The sequence below is a fragment of the Cornus florida genome, unplaced genomic scaffold (assembly GCF_030987335.1).
Source record: "Cornus florida cultivar Cherokee Brave unplaced genomic scaffold, ASM3098733v1 CherokeeBrave_3.0.0_Hap2_Chr11, whole genome shotgun sequence".
In the NCBI taxonomy this organism is placed as follows: domain Eukaryota; kingdom Viridiplantae; phylum Streptophyta; class Magnoliopsida; order Cornales; family Cornaceae; genus Cornus; species Cornus florida.
In genome coordinates, this window is record NW_026775581.1 from 127223751 (window position 1) to 127246422 (window position 22672).

General features: G+C 35.5%; 3 protein-coding genes across 3 annotated transcripts; 2 read left to right on the top strand and 1 right to left on the bottom strand.

Moving 5' to 3' along the window:
* The first annotated feature begins 1528 nt into the window (after positions 1–1528).
* Positions 1529–7079, top strand: LOC132287199 (uncharacterized). Its single transcript, XM_059789733.1, has 3 exons — positions 1529–2868; positions 5277–5344; positions 6771–7079. Exons 1-3 carry the CDS (start codon positions 2702–2704, stop codon positions 6878–6880), a joined length of 345 nt encoding a protein of 114 aa, XP_059645716.1. The 5' UTR covers positions 1529–2701; the 3' UTR covers positions 6881–7079.
* LOC132285701 (protein RADIALIS-like 3) lies at positions 3901–4152 on the bottom strand. Its single transcript, XM_059787889.1, has one exon. The coding sequence runs from the start codon at positions 4150–4152 to the stop codon at positions 3901–3903; it is 252 nt and encodes an 83-aa protein (XP_059643872.1).
* Positions 7080–12179: 5100 nt separating the features above from the next.
* LOC132287200 (GTPase ERA-like, chloroplastic) lies at positions 12180–20792 on the top strand (the record flags this gene model as incomplete). The annotated part of the gene is made up of 8 exons (XM_059789734.1): positions 12180–12344; positions 15208–15348; positions 15421–15534; positions 15794–15919; positions 17695–17793; positions 17924–18025; positions 19425–19505; positions 19735–20792. Coding segments are annotated over 8 exons (915 nt in total), but the record flags the coding sequence as incomplete, so codon positions are not given.
* Positions 20793–22672: the final 1880 nt, after the last annotated feature.

Here is a 22672-nt window from a genome sequence, read left to right on the forward strand (position 1 = left end):
TGACCCAGTTTGATTGTGTAGATTACTTATATGGGAGATATCAGATACGGTAATGGTGGCAAATGGCAATGGACCTGGCTGGCTGCCATTGTTTCTCTTCATAATACTGCTTGGTTTCAGGTGTCACGTCCTGGAAGAGACTTGGTGAAGAAAAGATGTTTGCAACGTAGAGGTTTATGGAGTACTCATCCCACTGCTTGCTTGCGGGAAGTAGTTTCTGATGCTTCTGATTCTTCACCTCTCCGATCAATCAGGCATTTATGGAGTACTGTTTGGTCTTGTTGCTGATACATGTCCTCTTGTGGGTTTATATAGCTAGGAAGAATAAAGGCGGAGAAGAGCATAGTCTAAAATAAGTTAAAATAGTTTGAAAATAATGAAAAAATTGTTGATTGGTAATAAGCACCTATTGGCTTTTAATTGTTCCTTGGAGTTCAAATTTACTTCCATAAATCTCTATTTTGCGGCTGAGAATATGCTGCTCAATTGATCCCCAACTTATAATGAGAATTTTCAAACCAGAGTAAAAATAATTTATATTATTAAAATGCAATTTGGGCAGTTAATCCAATCCTAATATGAGTTGATGCCAATTTTTTGAGAAGTGGTGTGGTGTGTTCAATCAAAATTTAAAGGTGTCAATAATCATTTGAGCCTAGGGGCACAAGAAACACATACGTTTGCTAACCGTGTTACCAACTCATTCTAATTCTGATGCCTCAAATCTCTCATTCATTTTCTCCCTCTGGATGTATTCATGTTCTCTCACGCCTGAAATAAATGGTTTCCTTATCAATATAACTCTATACACTTAAATCCCCAAAATCATAAAACACACTTAGTAGACACAAACTATATATATATATATATTTCCTCTGAAAATAAAATCTATTAAAGGATAATTTTTGAAATCATTTAAATGGACATTAGTTAAAAACACCTCTGAAAATAATAGAGGTGAGTTTTTTTACTAAAAATATTGATAAGAGAATTTTTCGCAACTATCTAATAATGGAGGATTTTTATTTTACAATTTGTCCAAAAATTTTAGATCAAGTGATATGTCCTAAGTTAGAATCTTACTCCCACGAGAATTAGTACGCACACGTTACTAATTTGACATTTCATAAGCATGCATATGAGATACTCCAATTAATTTATTAATTTTTTTATTTAGATTTATTTTTCCAAATTCTAATGTCAAGTAATGATTATAATGATAGTATTCTAAAAGATTAAGGATATGAAACAGTAAAAATTGAATTAATTTTATTTAAGTAGAGAGTAATGTCATAATATTAATGGTATCATAGTAATCAGCTCCACTTATATGTATAATATTAAAAATTAATAAAGAATAACTATATAAGAGGAATTTATAAATAAACAAATTATTAGTGGATTAAGAGATTTCCTATTTTATCCTATGCTTTTTTACTTCCAAACCAAGATACCATTAAGGTAACTTTTTACTTTAATTTCCTAAAATTATAGACTAACCGCCTTCGATTCCCTCTCTCTTATCCATCTGCGCCTAATCTGTCTCCTCTCTGCCAAATTAGTAGTAACCGCCTTCAATTCCCTCTCTCTCTCTTCTTCATCTGCGCCTAATCTGTCTCCTCTCTGCGAAATTAGTAGTAACCGCCTTCAATTCCCTAACCCTCTCTCCTCCATCTGCGCCTGACTCCTTTTTATTCGCTTGCTGAGCATGACTTCTTTGTCACAAATAGAAAGTCGAATCCATCGCATCAAATAGAAGGGACGAATCATTTACTTATTCATTCATTGAGCACTGGCCTGATCCAGTTCCAAGAAACCAACCCTATAAGAGAAGGTATAGTTGGCTGTACTCATTCTTACCTCTTAGTGATCACTCATCAACCCCAAGCAGGAAAGGCCTTCTTTGTACGGCGAATCGCCAATAGAATTCAAATCTGACTGTGGTCCATACTTCGCATCCAAGGGGCACTCCTGCCCATAGAGCATCATCTTTCTCCCCCATCTGCGCCTGATCTCTCTCCTCCATCTCCGGCCCTCTTCTCTGCTATGGCCGCCACCACAAAAAAGCTCTATGTATGGGTTAACGGCTATGGTAATAACGGAGGTGATGATGGTAAGTATCTGCCTTGCATCAACGTCGAATTCAACTTCCGTGTGGAGCAGACTTATCAAAGCAGAACCAGAGGCCTCATCACCCGACACGGTATCGGAGAGATCTCATCACGACGTCCATACAAGTACTTCACCTATGATTTGCTCTACACAATGATCCATGGCATGAAAATCCCCTTCCCTTTAGAGAAGATGCTCTGTGAGCCAACTGAGTTGGAGAACACCAACGACCTAATCCTGCATGTTTTGGACGTGGCTAGTTGCACGGTCAATAGATTTTGCAACTCCGGTCAGAAGCTATTCAGATTGGACATATACATTGTTAATAGACTGATTTTACCCCATGCTGAATTTGAAGCAATAAACCTTGCAAAGGAGCAGGTAGAACGTTGGTTTCAACTTCATCAGAAGGTTAATCAGATGATACTGTCCAAATCATTTTCGGACTTTGGTTTGATCCACGGGGAAATAGGAAGAATAGTGAGGGAAACAGCTCATGATCAAGATTTGGAATTGTCATTGTTGGAACTAGCTATGAGGGAGTACTTTCAGGAGACAGTAGAGCCCGTGAGATTTGAAGGTGACATTGATGATCATGGTGAGGAGGAGGAGGAAGTACTCTGTGTTATATGTAAGGATGAAATCCTCGTTGGGTCTCGAGTCATTCGGATGGCATGCTCTCGTATCTACCATGTCCAGTGCATCGCAGAGTGGCTGCCATTGTGTCGCTTCAAGTCGTCAATCAACAAGTCTGAGGTATCTTAGTAGTTAGTGGTAGCATATATGGATTTCAGTATTTGTAATTAAACACAAGAACAGGGTGCTCTGTACATTCATAATTGTGAATTACTGACTTCAGTGTAAAAGAATTAGTATAGTTTTGGTCAATATGGTTACGAGATTATGGATTGGATTCATTGTTTAATTTGCTCTCTTCAAATGGGCTTTTGGATCGTTTCTTTTTTCTGGGTTGCATATGTATGGAATAGAAAGTGGTTCACTGTATTGCCATGGTTTAAAGTGTTTAATACGTTAACTATGTTGGAAGTTATATATCTCACAAACTAACTTATCAACAACAAAAAAAATCACACCTTTGTTTTTATTTAATTTGAATCAATTGTGCGTGGATATGAATTTGGCACATTAATCCAAATTAAATCCACATTTCAATGCAACTTTAGGATCCCATAATTGGATTGTTAGAGAATGTTAGTGACATCCTTGATTGGATTTTATATAACGTAGCTAGCTAATCCGATTTCTGATTAAATTGACTTATGGAATGCTCCACCTATAGAGCTCAGAATTTCCTAGTATGAGAGTCATCTTAAGAATCTCACTCAACATACATTATCTCAGACAAAAGGTGCTTTCAATTTTTAATATGCCAAATCTTTTCTTAAGAGGAAAAATGTACGGATCTTTTCTGCTAGGGATCATTTATGATCTTTAGAGGAGCTTCACACACATTTCAGCTTGAACTGTTACAATATTAATGGAACAATTAAATTCTGCAAACATGAAATTTTTAATCTTCTGAAAAGTGGTTCATTCTACTGCTATATATCGATCAGCCCTCATCAGAACTATCATAAAAAATGTTCCACTCGCAAAAGAATACCATAGATTAATCACACATGCAGGGGATGGGGGTACATGAGTATGAGCCTCACACAAGATATAGACTATTATCCATTTTGGTTAATTGCCAAAACTTTCCTACCAGTTCAAACTTAAAGGAGGCATTAGCAGGTTACCTCTGCTCTTCATTACTGATACTGTCTCTTACTTGTTACGCACATTGCTCTTGTAATTAGGAAGGGGGACTTTGCCTGACTCAATGCATTTGATGTCGCTTAGAAGCATCTCATATTGCATCGTTACTTCCTCCACACTTTTTCCACCAACGGCCTTGGCTATGTTGTGCCACCGGTCAGGGGTATCCTTATCATATATTGCAAGAGCGTTCTCAAACAATTTATTCTGCTTGGCTGTCCAATTTGAGTTGGGAAAGCCGGAAGGATGACTGGATGCCATTTTATAGCAGATTTATTAGAGCGAGTTTAGATGAGGAAAATGGTGGGAGCAAATTAAGAATTAAAATGTCGATTATTTGCCGACAAATGAAAGGAAGTGAATGGAAAAGCCAACAGAAAGAGGTGTGGAAGGCTAGCTTTACTGAGTTTGAGCAAATGTAGAAGACTCTGGTGAAGGGATAATGAGTGAAGATATGTCCGTTTTAACAATTTCAATTCCAAGATTCGTTCATACTTATGGTAGGAGGGAACCTTAAGTTATTTAGGAATATTTAATCTTCTATTAGACACACATGATGCTGATGTATTGATTCAACAGTTTAACACACAAATCCGTATTCATTGCATGTCATTTCTAACATGGATATGTCACCTAGTGGTGAAGTGCTCATGTAAAACATTTATTACTCAACTTCACAAAGACCTCATTGTCGGTCTTAGCACCTTTGGCTTGAAGCCTTGAATTAATCACTCCTAATTAGTCTTGTCATCTATCTTCCACATGACTATCATCCGAGCTGCCCTTAAACAGTAATCAGATGCTGATGGGTGAGGTGGGGTTGGGGTTGGCCTCAGGTCCTGATAGCTTGAAGGACCATCCATCTCAGTCAAGTTTCTCTCTTCTTGTTCCAGATTGGTGCCACATTTAACTTTTCACAAATTTTTTCCTTTTTCCCTTTTTAGTTCTATCCTTGTCTTGGTACACAGTTTCAGTATTTGTCTATTGGTTTTGCTGAGTTATGGATATTTAGTTGACTTCCAGCTTTCTTTATCATTGAGTATGGTCTTAAAACCATCTCGTATTATTAGAATCTATAACAAATCTTGTAATGAAGAATCCAGGAGATTTCACCAAATTTTTTTGTATCTGGATTTGATACTTTTTGAATGGATATGGCTTTCATCTAGAAGTGTTTATGTAACGCTTTTGCTGGCTTGCTTGGATGAAAATTTAGAAAGTTAAATATGTATTGTAATTTTCAATGTAATTGTAGCTTCTTGATGTTCAATTATCCCAAATATTATGTCCTTTCATTTTTCAAGAAATCTGGTATTGGATTTTGCAGTTTCTCTATTTTGACTTGTAGAAAACTTTTATTAATTTCTGATTTCAACTTTTCACAGTTACAAAATAGGAAAAAGAGATTCTGGAACTCGCTTTATATTGCTCTGCTGGGAATGCTCATTGTCAGGTTGGATGAGTATGCACATTCCGTCATTAGAAATTTGAATTACTTCATCTGTCGATGCTTATTGTTCATTTTGTAGTCTAGTGTGCACCGTTATAATGTTTATGGCATCATATGAGAACTATCCTAGTGGTTATGCACTAAAAGATTTGCATCGGATGGGTGAGCTCTCTCTCTCTCTCTCTCACACACACACACAAGCATCTTATAAGCCATTGTGTTCATTGCCACGAAGTAGACATTCTCTGTGTATTAAATGCTGATGTGTGTTTTTTGTCCTTTCCGAAGACCTGCTTGCTTAAGTGCACCTTTAATAACTATGCATTCGACCATGGAATTACATTTGAAGGCATGATACATACTTAGAAGAAGATCCTTCTATTGCACGATCTCCTTTGTTATCATAGCTTGAATGAGGTACAAATGTGCAATTAAGGAATTAGTAGTAGATGAAAAATAATTTACAAATAATGAATTGCAATAGATGGAGAGAGGAAAGATTAAGATAAAAATAAATAAACCAAGGGGTTGGCCTAGTTGGAAAAGACTTGGGCCCTGGTGCCTCATGAAACATCAGGTCTCAGGATCGATTCGTGTTAGCTGCAAACAATTCCTTGGAGGGGGGGTGTGTGAGTACCAACTAGGGGGAAAAAAAAAAGGTTAAGATAAAAAGGTAATGGTATTCTCCCACTAGTGCTACTTCTAAGGTTTGCAAAGCTGACTACTCTGATTGAAACCAAATACAACTTTATATGTGTGTTGCTAGGTTTGAGCGAGCAAAAACAATTGAAAGGTTATTGGTATTTCAAAATCATGTGGTTATAAGGAGCTTTATATGTAAAATCTGTATAACATTGTCTCCAAGTAAAGCTTTAATAAGATAACTAAATGAACCTTAAAACATACTTAGTGAGACAAGTTGAAAGGTTTAATATATCCAGAGGTGAACTACTCAAAAGAAAGGGTCCTGCTAACTTCTCTCTCTCTCTCTCTCTCTCTCTCTCTATATATATATATATATATATATATTTATATTGTTTATTCTTTCTGATATGTAAAGAAGATAATCGGAGCCGTCTAACAAACCATAATATTTGTCACCTAAAAATAGAAAGTATTGTGAAAGTTGGTGCGAGTCTTGGAGTAATATTTTACAGACTATTATACAACAAATATATTGTAAAGCAATTGACGTGCTTTACCATTCAGTATGTACGTAAAAGAAGCCGAGACAGTGTACATTCATCTAACTATTTGTCAATCTTGAATAGTTTTTTGAATCATCTACATTTTCAATATTAGCCAACTATTCAGATACAGAAATCATTTTTGTGTTTAAGTTGTTAGTTTGCATTTGCATTCAATTCTGGTTGTGTGAGTGTATTTGAATTGCATTATTCAGTGAAAATTGATATGATTGTTCTGGCAGGCTATGCCACAAACAATTCAAATGAACAGTGGGTCCACATAGACTCCTTCTCAGCGATGAATGGAATTTCTCTCTTTTGTGAAAATGATTTCCCATGGAGGTATACTTGATTCGACTTATTTGTATCGTCTCTTAAATTCCATGACGGTCTTTATCTATTTCAGTGACTGGTTTCTTAGGACAGTTTTATCTATATCAAAATAGTGGATCGTCCCTTGGGTGTAAGTACCAAGTCGTAAATAGTCATGGTGATATATTTATTTATCTTGGACGTTATACACGATTTGTTGGAAAAACTGAAAGATTTTTTTTTTTGATAAGTAGAAAAACTGAGAGATTTTACAGTTTATGTTGTAACATTTCCTCTGCAGGTGGTGTTGTTGGCTTGTTTTTGCATTCCCTTTGTCCCTAGATTTACTTGGGAGTTGTATGTTGTGTTTTGATCTTTGAAGTGTGCTCTGAGGAAAGACTGTTTCTTGTAACTTTTAGAGTCGTATATTATTTAGATTTGATGGCTGATTAAGTTGGTTTTACTTTTATAGGGTAAATGGTTTTGGTATCTCCTTCACAAAATGGAGTTCCTAGTCATGTGAAAAAATAGATGCCCTTGGTTGTTATGTGCACTGCTCTTAGTACTTTATCCCATGAGATTTGAGCATGTCACGAGCACAAAATTTGAAACCAACTACTTATATATTCTGTAAAAGTATTGGAATGGGGCTCAATATAATTATGACAAGCTGTGTATGGTTGATATATTTAAAAAACACCATTCTCTTGGCATATTAAGTAAGAATTCTTTCAATTGAAGAGAATTTTTGTCCCTTGTCTCATTTTCCTTCTTCTTTTCTTCTCTCCTTCCTTCCTTTCACTTTATTCTTCAAATTGAGTTTGCTTTGCATGCTTTAGGTTGCAGCAGTTGTCATAATGTTCCTTTCGGAACACTTAACTGTCATCACTCACTCAAAGTAATCATTCCTTAAGAACTGGTCAAAAGCTACCTTGCATTGCTGTTGGTATGAGCGTTGGTATTTGACACGATGATTTAGTAACCTATAAAGTGAGACTTTTAAGGACACTACATGTTATAGAACTTTGTAGAACTCACCTATACTAAACATTTTAGATGCTGATATAAGGTTTGAGCACCAACCTACGATTGCAACAGTTTAGTATTATTTACCTGGAAAGTTTATGTTAGTACCCAGTCAATATTCTATGCAGGAACGTAATCACTGCTGTGGAATGTCAATATAGAATTTGTTGTATCAATCTCAAACACTGTACATCATTATTTTACTCATTTCAAGTATTTGACGCTTTTTAATAGCAATCAACTATTTTGCCTATGGCAGTAAGGATGTAGGAAAACAGGTGACTGTCAATGTGCGTTGTTACTAATCAACTGAAATGCATTTTTTTTCATGGTCAGATAAGGAATATTCATCACTGTCACTCTTAACTAACGGAAAATAGAAATTCTCTAATTTTGGATGGGAACTAAAAGGCTTGGATTGTAATTTTTTTTCAATGTCAGATAAGAAATGAGGCTGACCAAAACCTACATATGTTTTTCTTATGTCTTTTTTCTCCTCTCTTTCTCCTCATGTTTTACTTTTCTAAAAATTAAAAACAAAAAAGAAAAAAGTGTAGTTTCTTCACCAGCCGCATCTTTAAGGAATCATTGTGAGGGCCAGGTTACATCCCTGTGACAGCTTATTGTGATCTGTCTTTTCATCAACCATCAATTCAACAGCTTCCAGAATGTAGCACATTAATAAGGAAGGAATTCAACAGTTTCAAATTCTTTTATGATCTGCAGTGCTTGTTTTTCAGTTCATGGTTATACTGTTTTGTAATGCAGGTATTCTAAAGAAGAAGACATGCATCTGGATGAATTTTGCCAAAGGAATTTCACCTATCTTCTGAAGTGAGTTTGTCATCATTCTATTTTATCTTTTTGTCTTAAAAATGTGTGCCAGAACATGATGCGTAAACAGATGTGATTTATGGAAAAAAATTTAGCTACGGCCATCTCAGGTATTTATTTTTTAAGATGTCGTCCCAACTCTGTAGTACACTGATGCAATTAGAGTGTAGCAAATAATATCCCTGTACATGAAAAAGGAAGGTATGTGTGGGCAAAAATGTTCAATTGTACTACAAAGATTCCATTTTTCTACATGGGTATTCCCCCTCCCTGTCAGCACACTAGAGTGTGCAAATGGAAACAGTGAGAGGAGAGTAGGCTGAATGCACATGACAAGGAGAGCAGGGCTATGTTAGTGAATAAGGTGCATGTAAGAAAAGGGTCACATATGGGTGATCTTGTAAGGGGTCGTTCAATACTTGGTGTATTGGAAAAAGTTTTAATTGTTGTATTGAAAGACGAGTTCAAGTTCAAAACTGGACAATTTCTGCCAAATAATGTCTAAGGTTAGGTTTATTTCCGGTGCAACCCTTCCAGCTCCGTACATAGGCGGAACCAACACTTGTAATGGACCTTCATTTGTTCTCTCTCTCTCTCTCTCGATTGGTTGTTCAGTGGATTGGAGGTGCCAAAGTATAACAGAGATGGATTATTGTTGCAAACGCATATTTGCAATTCTAGACTAATAAAAATTTGCAGACTTGAGATCGATTACCTTTTCCTTTTATTTTTTTACATACTAGTCTGAAATGTATCAGCAAATCTTGAATCTCTAATCTCATTTTTTTTTTTTCTTTCTTCTTTTGAATTGATTCCCAATATATATATTTTTCTTTGTATGATAGTGAGTACCCCAAAATGAATGGATTCAAGTGTTTATTTACTATAAACGAGTTCTCTAGAGCTCGTTTTCACAATGGCTTTCCACCCATTTTGCTGGTAAGTGGTCTTGCTTTATCTCAAAAATGTTATTTGCATAATACAGTTACTGCAAAACATTTGTCTATTCATTTACTGCAAAACATTTGTCTATTCATTTACTGCAGCTCAGAGAGCCCAAAGTATTTGTTCATGGAAATATTGCAAACACGGATGTTATGCATAGAAGTTGGCCAGGATGCTCTTGATTTATTGAGGATAGTATATAGTGTAAGAAATTGAAATGATCAATGAATTAGTATACAAATGATCAAAATTCCGACTCTCCAAAGTGCAGCACATCCTTCAATGGATATTGCCCCTAATTCTTATGGAAACTATATTTTTGTGAGAAATTTTCCCGTTTTGAGGTGTAAACATCAGGGTCCATCATATATGAGATTGACAACCCTTTTGAGCTTCATTGGTGTTAAATTATTGCATGAAAACATGTCAATAACTTGGTATATTTGGCTTGGGGTTTTGGGGTGGGTTACATTAAACTTGAAATGTCTCTGACAGATTGTAGTTGGAAGGTGTCTTGTCCCCATATGTCAAAGGTCTTTGTAATTTTTAAGAAAATGGTCACATAGAATTTTTTCTTTTTTCTCTATTTACAGTTTTACCGCTGTGAATGGTTATAATGAGTATGAGTTCCTGAGTCCATTACATAAATTACATGCCCTTTAGGCTCTTACACCTTCGCGCGCGCGCACATGAATGTATTTTATTCTACTAAGAGAGTTCGTTTGATTTGCTAAAAAAAAAATAGATTATTCCTTGCGCATGCTGTGCTAAATTTGCACCTGAATTTACCTAAATGTGCCTTGCACTTCTCATTAATCTAGTTTTGGTCCCTCTTTAATCGTACCAGGCTCTGTTCATTGGGCCGAGTATATCGCTTGTTTTGTAACTATACACTTTTAACTTCCAAAAAATATTTATAAATGAAACAACCTATATTTATGCGGTTGCAAGTAAGCGGTGCAGTTGACAAAAAAGAGAGTTCTGTGATTCCATACATACAGATTCAAATGCTAACGTAACAAATATAAATAGCTGAATGAGACAGACGATTGACTTTGACAACAGTTTTTTGGGTTTTAGAAAATTAAAAACAGAAAACTCATACTTGATTCAGTTTTTTGAAAATTATTTTCTGAATTTTTTAAAACTGTTTTTTGAATTACAAACCAAATAGGCCTAAGATTTCTTGCAAGAAAACGCAGTATAGTTCTGGCATGTGACCAACTAGCAAGTTACTGTCCAATTCTCTAATTAATTAAGACATTTTAATTCAAACAGTAATTCATGTGAATTAAGTTCCCTCAACTAAATTTTCTCCTAACTAATTATTACAGCTTTCGGATTTGTTTCATATGGCAGAAAAACTGATCCGAGTAATGGTGTAATGGTGTAATCGACGTAGTTTCACCTCTTCCTTGACTGAAGGTTGAGAGTGGGTGTGTGTTTTTCCTACCAAAAAGAAAGAGACAGAACTCTTGCTGTCAAATTCCCCACACCTAATAAGGACTAGATTTTCTTTATACTCCTCAATATTCATTAGTGACTACATAGAGGCTATTTTCTTCAAGAACTGCCCTAGCTGTTCTGCCCGACTATCCTATAAGACTTTAGAAAGCCCCCACTTCCCTCCCTTTTAGCTACAATGATCATGATGCCATTTACAACTTTACTGTGGAAATCACCAAGGTTTTTTTCCACAGAGAGAGAGGGGGTACACCATCAGCTCATTGGCTCTTGAAACCAATACCAGAGCCAACATGATCAGCCATCTTTATGAATTGATCTAGCAGCCTTGAAAACTTCCCTAGAGATCTGTTTGCAATTGCTTACCATGAACAACCTAATATTAAAAAGATTTCCGATAAATCACCATTTGAATTTCCATCAAAGGATTTGATCTTGTCTAGTTTAATATAGTGTTAGTATTAATATTCTTAAATTCATTTACCCATAGAATAAGAACAAGGAGGAGATTCTTATGTTCCATATCTGTATAATTTTTTTGCATTGGGATTACTAAAGCTGGCATTCTTACCTTGTCAAAAGGAAATTGTTGCCATACTTAAGAAGGGCATTAGTCAGTGGATTCTCTCAAACTAATCTTTGTAAGAATCTAGCAGAGGAATACACAAAAAATCAGAATAGAAGTTAATTTTTTTGACATTTATAGCCTTGGAAAAATGGAATATATTCTTGTGGGAAGGGGTATCTGTATATCTTATATTTTTGCTGGTACTGGTTTTTATAAACTTGTATTTTAAAGTGCCTCAGTGCAGAAAAGTTTTGATATGATGCTTGTATTTCTTACGTTCTGCATAATATTGCTTAGCTGTTGTGTGCTCATTTTTGAAACCATAAGCTATATTCAAGGGCTAAAAATAAGTGCAGGAAAATAGAAAGAGGAGGGAAAAAAAGAAGTGAAATGAGATCCCTACTTAACAAGGCAGTAAAATTAAGATGGGGCAGCATTCTTTCCCATCTTGTTGTTGATGACTTTTGCTATAACTTCTCTATATATCTTAAGTAACCTTTAATTTCTTGTGGCAAATGTAGGATATGTGGCTGTACTTGGGAAGCCAAATGTTGGAAAGAGTACACTATCAAACCAAATGATAGGACAAAAGCTCTCAATTGTTACAGATAAACCTCAAACTATGAGGCATCGAATCCTTGGTATATGTTCTGGCCCAGAGTATCAGGTTTGAAAATTTCTATGTTTGATGTGATCATGCCTGATTTTACTTATATTGCACATACTTAATTCTCTTTGGTAGAAAAACTAAGCAGTAACATCTGAAGCAACCATTAAGGTGGACTCAATTGGTCAGGAACCACTCAGATCACCCTTGTGGACCTACAGGGGGAATGAGGGACATCAAATGATCAACTATTTTGCCTTGGAATCTTGGAAAATGAGCAATTGGATCAATGAAGCCATATTTGAGCAAAATTTGATGATGTTTTTTAAGTCAAGAGAGACTGTCATTAGGTTGGCAATGGAATACGTTGAAGCCAGTTGATCAGAGGGACGTGAAAGGTTCTGGAAAGAAAGGTTTATTGCTTGGAGCATATCACAATTGAATACGGGGAATGTGGTATGGACTCTTCCTTTAATACTGGGATGTGCGTGAAAATGTGCTTAGACAGCCATTGGCCTTTGAAGGGTTGAAGATGATGGAAGGGTGGGCCTCGAATAATGTTATTGTAGAAACAGATTGGTAGAGCACCCAATTTGGGACAAGCATGGATAAAACTCGTACTAGCTCTTCTACCAAAATTGATATAGGACACTAAGGACAGCATTGTAGAAGCTTCTTTAGGGCAGATTATAATTGATTCTCTTGCGCTTCAGGCTATTGGGTTTTTGTTTTTTAGCATCTGTATATAATGTGAGAAATGTTTATTGTCTTGGTGTTCTAAGAAGGAAAGGCAAAGTTCTGTTTTTTATAGTGGGGTTTTGTACTGTATTCAGTAACTAGGGGCTGTTTTTAGGGTTTTAAGTTTGAATGGTGAAATGGGGAAAGGGTTAGTGCTCATCAAATAATAAATTTAACAAATTAGGGTCTTAATGGCTTTAAAGTGCAGAAAATTTAAGAGAATAAGTAGAGTAGAAGGATAGGCAAATCACAACTAGATTTTCTAGGCATCATACTTTGGGTTAGAATTGCATCACACAGTCCCTGAGTTTCTCTGAGCTGAGCCCAATTGAATTTAAAGCATTTTAAAGCTATATACAAACTCTCAAGTAATCTAACTCTTAACATGACATGAACTGCATATTCAGATACTGAACAGTTTGACCAGAAAAACCTCGTATAAAGTCTGCTTATAAAGACTCAACAGCATAACCTGACTTAAACTTTGACTTGCAGACCTCTACTATGGCTAATGTCCAGAAAAACTTATAATTTACTAAGTAATCCTAAATCTTATATGGTTGTACTCTTTTTATTATGTTAGTCTCATAAAAGAAAACCAAGGAAAGAAATAAAAAGAAATTTTCGTATCTGATAGATTTGGTACATGTTTCATGCTTTTGAACACATGTTCCACAACATAGACCAAGAGTATATTTTTGTTTTCTCGTGGCTGTCTTATTTTGGTTTGCAAGGAGTGAAACATTTGTGCTTTGGAAACCTTTAGGCAGGTTCACTTTTTCCCTGACTGTCTCACTATTTACAGCTTGACCCGTGTATTGAGTTTTGCTGTTTATGAAAGGCCCCTATAAGCACGGACATGGGATACGGATACGACAAAATACAAACACAACAATATGACAATTTCTTAAAAAATTGGATATAGATATGACAAGGGCATGACATATATATATATTATAGATGCAAATATGTATAAAAATCAATATATATATATATATATATATAAGTGTCGATGGATAAATTTAAATAGTAATTTATTATGTAATATATATTGTTATTAACAATTCTTTATAAAATACTATGACCAACAAGATAGGAGTTGAGAGTTATGTTGCGTGGATAAAAATTTGGACTAAATTAGTCATGATATACATCTCAAATTCTCAACCATACTTCTTTTTTGAAGATGTTTTGAACTTTTCTTCACAATTATAATTTATACTATGATATTATTCTTGAAAAGTTACAGTTTAATGTGCAAAACTTGTTAAATATGTATTGTAAAGTATCTGAAAATTATCTGATACGTTATCAAATATCTGAGAAATATTGAATATGTTTTTTCTTTATAAGTAAGAAGTTATCAAAATATCTGAGAAGTATTGGATATGTGATGAAGGACAAGTAGGAACCAGATAGAAATAAAGGGATGAGAAAATAGAAGAAGAGATAAACTAGAAGAAGGGGATGAAAAAACAGACGAAGGGGGCTGAGAGCAGAGTGAATAGATAGGCAGGATAGACGGAATAGATGAGAAAAGCAGGAACATAAATGGGAGAAGTAAAAGAACACAGAGAGAACTCAGAGAAAGCAATAATCCAATAATGTTCCAAAACTGAGTTCTCAAATTACAAAGAAGCCTTTAAATAGGCAAATTATTAAGCAAATCCTAAAACATAAAAATACCATAATTCAAACATTATTAAAAGTAACAATAAGCATAAAAACCCTAAATTACTAAAATCCCTAATGTTATTTCTCTTTCCCTCTTCTCCAAAAGTAATGTTGAAGCATGTGCAACTCATGTATTTGAATCATATCATGTTCCCCATCAATATGTTTTAGAAAGAAAAAATAAATTTATAATTATAGATACATTTAGAAAGTATCGAACACATATCCGTAAGTATGATACGAGTACGTCACTCTTTTAGAAATTAGAAGTATCACAGAAAAGCCCCCTGCTGCCTCTCAGAGGTTCTGACTGTATTTTTCCATATGACTTTAATTTATAATTTTTCCTCGTGCTGTATCCCACTGCATACGTGTCATTGCCATTTATGATTTGAATTTTATGTCCCAAACATTGTTTACTTCCACAATTTGTTTTTGTGTGGATTTCCATGCAAGAAATATCTCATCATGCTATTTAAAATAATTTGTCTTAGCTGTGATTTACTTGTAGATGATTCTTTATGACACACCTGGAGTTATTGAGAAGAAATTGCACAAATTGGATTCTATGATGATGAACAATGTCCGTAGCGCTGCCATTAATGCAGATTGTGTTTTGGTGGTTGTTGATGCGTGTAAGGATCCCCAAAAGGTGCTTCTTCATCTGGAAAAATTGTTCTTAAAACATTGTCTCCCTTTCCTAAATATATTTGTCTGCTTTTAGATTGATGAAGTGTTGGAAGAGGGTGCGGGAAACCTCAAAGATAAGGTACCGAAATTACTGGTTTTGAATAAGAGGGACCTGATCAAACCTGGTGAAATGGCAAAGAAACTTGAGGTTAGAACTTGTCAGTATCTATTATTGTGTAGCCTGAATAGCTACACTTTTTTTTGTAGCTTGACGTATCATTGTTAATGTAACAAAAACAAAACAAAAAAACAAAAAAAACTGGTATATGGAATGTTATGTTTATAATCTCTAATTTATAGGTCCCAAATACTGTTCTCGTCATAACAGAAATCCATGGTCACTCTTCACTGGTGGCATAAGGTGGGTACTTAAGTTGTATCCTAATTCGACATTGTATATCTTGCAGTGGTACGAGAAATTCACCGTTGTTGATGAGGTCATACCAGTGAGTGCTAAATATGGTCATGGAGTGGATGATGTCAAGGACTGGATACTATCAAAACTTCCAGTTGGGCCAGCTTATTATCCGAAGGTATGTAACGAGTCCACTTTTGTTCTTGTTGTCTTCCTTCTCCTTGAAAGATGAAGACTGGTAATCTTTTAAAAGCATGTTTTTCTAATTATCATAATTCCAGTGTAACCATTTACCAACTGTTGGAAATTAACAACTTGAACCCTTTGGTTGTTTGTATTCCATGATGCAAGGCACATTGCCTCCTCAAAAGTACATGATGAAAACGAAAAGTAAAATAAAAATTGAAAACTCAGAAGAGGGATAGAAAAGGAAGGAAGCAATTTGAACTTGTAGCATAAGAACTATGTCAATTTCTATATTGGTTGTTCATGACTGAAAGAAGCACACTATGTTAGTCTTAAACTTCTTCCATCTGATGAATATACAAAAATTTATAGATGTAGTCTTAAGTTTAGCTTCAAATTAGTGCCTGTGAGCCCTAAAAACAGATATGGTTAAGCATCTTTCATTTTACTCTTAAGACCGTGTGCCTTGAGAGGGGTTGAATGAGGTTGATAGCTGGCAGGATTTTTGGTGAAATTACTTGCATATATCTAAGATTAGTTGTTCAAATGCTGGCGTTTACAAGTCCTCGAATTAGTTTGATTAGATGTTACTTTGGAAGCTAAATCAAGATAAAAAGTGAAATTGAAGTGGCTACATGTTGCTTTGTAAAGCTCATAGATGACCTAGATTATCCCTGGAATTTCTATTGGCTACTTCGATTTGTAATCGAGTCACCCTCAGTTTGAGTCAGTGTTGAGAAATAATATATGACAAAGGAGTAAAACTGTACTTTCAGATTGGTATAGTAATAATGTAAATGGAGTGTCTCTCAGGTTTTGCTCCTTCCGTTTCCTTTCTCTTATTCCAGGCAGGATAGATACTTGATATGACAGAAGAGCAGATATCCAATTAGGCAAACACATTTTGTCCCCTCCTCTATTTTTCCTTTCTTCTTGACCCTTTTTTTGTCGTCATAACGTAAAAGGTCTGAGTTTTTGGGAAAAGAAGGGTTCTGAGTTTTGTAACAATCTGGGAATGATAGATACTGTACTCCAGCCTGAGTGAAAGTGTTGAGAAATGATATAAGGTAGAGGGATAAAATTGTAATTTCAGTTTGGTTTAGAAATGATATTGAGAGATTAGAGCAACCCTTGACAGGGATTATGCTCTCTCAGTTTTTCCTTTTTCTTCCTCTCTTGTATTAAGGTACCCAAGACACCTGATGGTTATATTAAGAAGTTTCACAGAGCACATAGAGAAATGTTAAAAAAAAACTGTGACCTGACATTTCTTTCCCCTATAATAAACAAGTTGTGCAGTATATACTTCATTGACAGTAGTATTAAAATTTTTTTTTGAGAATTGTTTGAAATCATTATATATGGAGTTTCTAGATTAAATAGGACATGCATGACAAGCCTTGCAGGGAATGGGTTGATCAAAATGCCTTCCACATTTTCTTCTAGTCCATTACAATTTTTTTGGGATAAATTTTGAGAACATAAAAATGCATCAAGGAATATGTTGTGAAAGATCTCAACGGTTGTAGGTTTGGCAATGACTGAAGCTTTTACTTATGGGGTTTTGGCTTTAATTTTGATCACCTAGCCAATATCATTTAGAATAAATTAATTTCCCTACTTGTTTCTGACTATCCATGTCTCTCATCTTAAGATGAATATACTGTACATTTTCTTTTCTTTTTACTTTTTTTGACTTGACAATTTGATATATAAAAATCGTTTGTTGCATATTACAACTTACCATTGCTTTCCTTGTGTTCTCAGGATATTGCTAGTGAGCACCCAGAAAGATTTTTTGTAGCTGAAATTATCAGAGAAAAAATCTTTATGCAATACCGAGACGAAGTTCCTTATGCCTGTCAGGTATACCTAAATTTTTTGAAAACCTAAAGCTTCTTATTATTATTTAAAATTTCACTTGGTGCTGTTTATATTTTTTCAGAAGTTTATATCTAACAAAGAAGTGTGGTTGATCAATCTTTGAATTGTACAGGTCAACGTTGTCAACTACAAAACTAGACCAACTGCAATAGATTTTATTCAAGTTGAGATTATTGTTGAGAAAAACTCACAGAAGATCATCCTCATCGGAAAGGTAAGTTAAAGCTTTCTTCAATGGGATACTTTTTAATATGAATTAATAATTGGCTTCTTTGTGTGTTCTCATGAAATGGTGGGATTAGATTTTTTTTTTTTTTTTTTTACTAGTTGGTACTCACACACACTACCTCCACTGAGGTTCGAACCCTTAACCTTCCTTTGGGAAGTAGGGGCCTTGTACCGCTAGGCCACAGGCCTGTTGGTGGGATTAGATTGTTGAGATTGTCTTGGCTTTAACAAGAAGTTGAGCAGCTTAAGGAGAGGGGAGGACTGAGGAGGAGGTGTATTTCATGAAAGAGGAAGTTACCAAGAGTCAAAAGGTTCCTTACCAAGTATCTAGGATTTAGTCCTCTTGGACCAAGGCCAATTGTGCTTTATTAGGACTTCCACAGATGTGTGGTATTGGAAGTGGTTGGCTGCTCAGATATACTGCTGTCTGGAGCCAATCACTAGGCTTACAGAGCTGTCCATGGCAAGGCCTGTAAGGGAGCCGATGCAGGACTTGTAGGGTCAGCAATAGTGGAGTTACTCTGAAACTGCAAAGTAGTTTGTGCATCAACAATGATGTGGAAATCATCCTGGGGATAATGGAGAATTCTCCATCCTCTTAGGGAAGCTGGAGTGGCTAGATTCTTGTGTCAGGTGAGAGTTGCACTGCTTTCCCTGAAATCCATCTAATCAGTTACCAAATTAAGGTCATCAAATCTAATACACACACACACTTGGCAGTTGTCTAGGAGCAAGGTACAGCCTCTTGAAGTAGAATACGTTTGAATTGGGCATTTGGGACACAATACTTTGGCCTGTGTCTCTAGGCAGGGAGACCGTATCTTTTTTTGTGACAAACCACATGGTAGGCTGTGATTGGTCACATGGTAGTGCAAGGAATGGGCTGTCTACAATAATTCTAGATATTCTGTTGGCCTATGCTTATTTTATCTGCATGGTAGCATGTAGTATTATTACTAGGCCTGTATGGAATCTATAAGACTACTATTCCTTGGGTTTTAAAAAAGAAAAAGTCCAGACTTGGAACTTTGTGACTGCTTGAACTTCCAAATTTCTATGCTTTATGTTGTAAATCTCTTTCATTAGTGTCTACCTTTGTCATCGTTTGTTTTATATTTAGCTTTAGTTTGTATTGGAAATTACAGTGTAATTCATCCTAATCCTTGAAAAGGTTTTACATTTGATCAGACATCGATGACAGTCTTGTTTGAAATTATAGTGACATCCCAAAACACTTTCAAGATGCTTAACCTATTTGTTGAATGATGTGACAGTGTTCAAAATATTGAAATGTTGAGAATCCTCCTATATTATTTGAAACTGGAATGGCATGTTTGAAATTATATGTGTGTGTCTGTGATCACGTGTGTTCTGAATTTCTACAGGATGGGAAAGGTCTGAAACTACTGGCTACAGCTGCTCGGCTTGACATTGAAGATTTCTTGCAGAAGAAGGTTTTTTTGGAGGTACCAACAAATTTTAAGTTTTTTTTTTTTTTATCACTGAGCGGTTGTCACGAATATATTTAATTAAGAATTACTGGTATCCCAAGTTCCCAACTAAATAGTGCAGACCATACTGTCAGTGACAGTGATTTAAGCCTGCTGATTTCTTGCTGCCAATTGTTCCAAGTGGTCGGTTTTAATAGTTTTGAGTTGGAAATGACATGTTCAAGGCAACTCATTTATCGAACAGGTTGAAGTGAAGGTAAAAGAAAATTGGCGGCAAGATGAAGGACTTCTGAAGCATTATGGATATGGAGGGCCAATTCGAGCATTATAATGCTGTGTTTCCATTGCACTCGATACAAATTGCAGTGAAGATGATCGTGTAATTGGAAACTCATGATTTAGTGTGCATTAAGTGATTATGTGATGATGTTTCTTATTTGGTAGTGTGATCAAGTTGGAAATTGCAGAAGCTTGTCATCGATCTTCTCAATAGCTGGAGTCAGGTACTGTAATATTCATTGTGAATCGCTCTTAGGCCACGGTGTTGGGTACCGCACAGTATTGTATTTTCTTTACTATTTTGGTGTTAGTTTTAGGTATCTTCTTTCCCTTTCCCTTGGCATTACGTCAACGTGGATCACGTCACTTTTTTATTTGGCAAAATTTTTTGGTCTTCGATTATCCAAAGTGAGGTCATTACCCCCTTAGTTGGTAAGGCACTTAGTTCTCTGATTGGGTGTGCCCGTGTTCGAGTCCCTCCCCTAATTTGTCGGGAAAAAAAAATTACTGGCTTAGGTGGCTAATCTCTGATAGTTATGCTTGCATGGAGATGGAGCCATGGACTCGCATCAGTCTTTGTTATCCTACAACTGCTTCTCCGGCTTGTACTTCATGGACTAATTTATTCTTTTGTTAAAACGTAGTCAAGTTTATGGAACCAACCCTGCTTGCAATACGAATATCATTTATGTTACTTCTATTTTTTATTTATTTGGAGCATGTAGATTTCTTGAAGAAAAAATTAAGATGGTTTGTTGACTTCAATAGCATGTTCTTTAGGCTCTTCTGTTTTGAAGTAAAATATTTTTAAAAATATATATATATATATATGTATATATATATTTTGATGTTTGGTTGTCGTAAAATATGTACAAAGAAAAAAAAATATTAAAACCTAACAAAAATAACTTATCCATTAATTTTTGATAAATTATTTTATACAACTTACCTGATGGAATTCACCTAGACTTTTGCTGAACATATAAAAAAAAATAAAAAATAAAAAATAAAAATAAAAAAAATTGCTGGAAGATAGATTACAGTAAAACAAACTAGTCCAAGTTTGTTAAGTGAAGAGAAGATAATAAAATAGGGGAAAAAGAGGTGATCGCAATCTAGTCCAAGTTTGTTTATTGGGGGATGCAATGTACTCAACTTGTTCCGGAAGAGAGAAGAGACAAGAAAGCTTAAGAACTTTATTGATTTGGTCAGAAGATATGATCCTCATTCATAGCCCCACTTATATTTGGTTTTTATTGTTGTACTTGTATCTAAATTACCCCACTTTTGAGGTGCCAGTTTTCATGGACCCCCAATGCTAGTTTTGTTTCTTTTCTCTTCCATTCTTTCCTCTTAAAGGGCAATCTCAATGCATAAGGATCGGAGTTTAGATATTTTCGTATGTCCGAAAACTATTTCCGCTATAACCTTTGGTCACAATGGAACATAATTGAAATTCAAGGATTGGTGAAAATTGACGATAAGAGTTTAAAATTGATTTGTGTGCATGTGTCTGCAGAATCAGCACTAGGTTTTGCTTCGAGGATTCTGGAGAATGGATTGTGGCAATGGAATTGGAAGAAAATGAGTCTCTGTGATTGGAACAATTATAGGTGAGACGATGGATAAGGTTGAGAGATAGGTTGAGCCATTGAGGAATAGTAGGGTTTGTGGAGAAGTCATCATCTTTCTTATTTTTGCTTTTTTTTTGTTGTGAGAAATCCGAGAGAGAGATTATCTTACCATAGATGATCCTAGAGTTGAGTGAATTGCCTAAATTTATAGTATCATATATATATATATATATAGATATACATAAATAGATCGGACCTAAGCTGACCAAATTAATGTAAAGTTGGGTTGAGTTTGAGTCGAGTTGAAGTGATGTGTGTGTGGCTGTGGCGTGCATCTTTTCTGTGTTTACGATAAATAGTTCTGATGTTTTCCTGCTATTTACTTTGTATAGAGATGACACGGCATCTGAGGCAACAAAGGACGAAAAGGCAGAGGTGGGTGTGGGGTTCTGTTTCTGCTGCTATTACACTTGGCACGGCTACCTTAGCATGGTCTTCTTACCAATCAACTGTAAATTGATCATCTTCTTACCACGACCATGCAACCGAGTGATGACCTTCCAATCGAATTGCTAGCTGAATGTAATACTGCATAAGCAAGTCAACAAGAGGTCAGACATGCCATCTTGTGAATACCACCAATGTCGAGCTATTCTTTTTCTTGTTGTTGCATGGTTTCTGTGCCGTAGAGCCTCTATGCAATCAGATGATTGGGGAATAGGTAAAGTACTTGGAAACATTCAAATCTGCTGGATGTTTCTTCAAGTAGTTACTGAACTAAGGAATAGATAAAATGTCCTGCTCGTGGAGAGGGCTTTTGGATTCAACTGATACGTCACTCGTTTGCATCTCTACTTTACGGTCCAACTGATGTGTCATGCCTCTCTGAGTAGTGCTATCTGGTCCAGAGCATCTTCAACTCAGCATGGGGTTATGCAACCAAAGATGATGACTCAAAAGAATCAACAGCTGGTAGGGTACGTCTATAATTACCTTTGCACAGCTTTAGCATGGGTGCTAATTTGAAATATTTATGATTCTGTATTTTTTAACCTTTTGAGTACAATTTACTTTAATTTTATTGTAGCTCAATTCCACCAGTCTAACAAAATTTAATTGAGGTGTTAATGTGTTGATTTCCCACCCACTTACTGGGTCACTGCTGGAATAAGATCAACCTTAAATCTGAAGGAATTTTTTTTTTAATTGGCCTAAATCATCTTATTTGAGAAAATGTTGGATTGTATGATGATATCCATCCGGTTGGTGAACCAATATAGCACTCGGGACAGGTGCTAAAGGTCAAATTAAATACTCCAAGATATATAT

Excerpts from the sequence above, each read along its gene's own strand:
- LOC132287199 (XM_059789733.1), top strand. The coding sequence starts at position 2,702 with ATGATCATGGTGAGGAGGAGGAGGAAGTACTCTGTGTTATATGTAAGG. Across the intron at positions 2,869-5,276 it reads CGTCAATCAACAAGTCTGAG|TTACAAAATAGGAAAAAGAG; the intron begins GTATCTTAGTAG and ends AACTTTTCACAG. Across the intron at positions 5,345-6,770 it reads CTGGGAATGCTCATTGTCAG|GCTATGCCACAAACAATTCA; the intron begins GTTGGATGAGTA and ends TTGTTCTGGCAG.
- LOC132285701 (XM_059787889.1), bottom strand. The coding sequence starts at position 4,152 with ATGGCATCCAGTCATCCTTCCGGCTTTCCCAACTCAAATTGGACAGCC.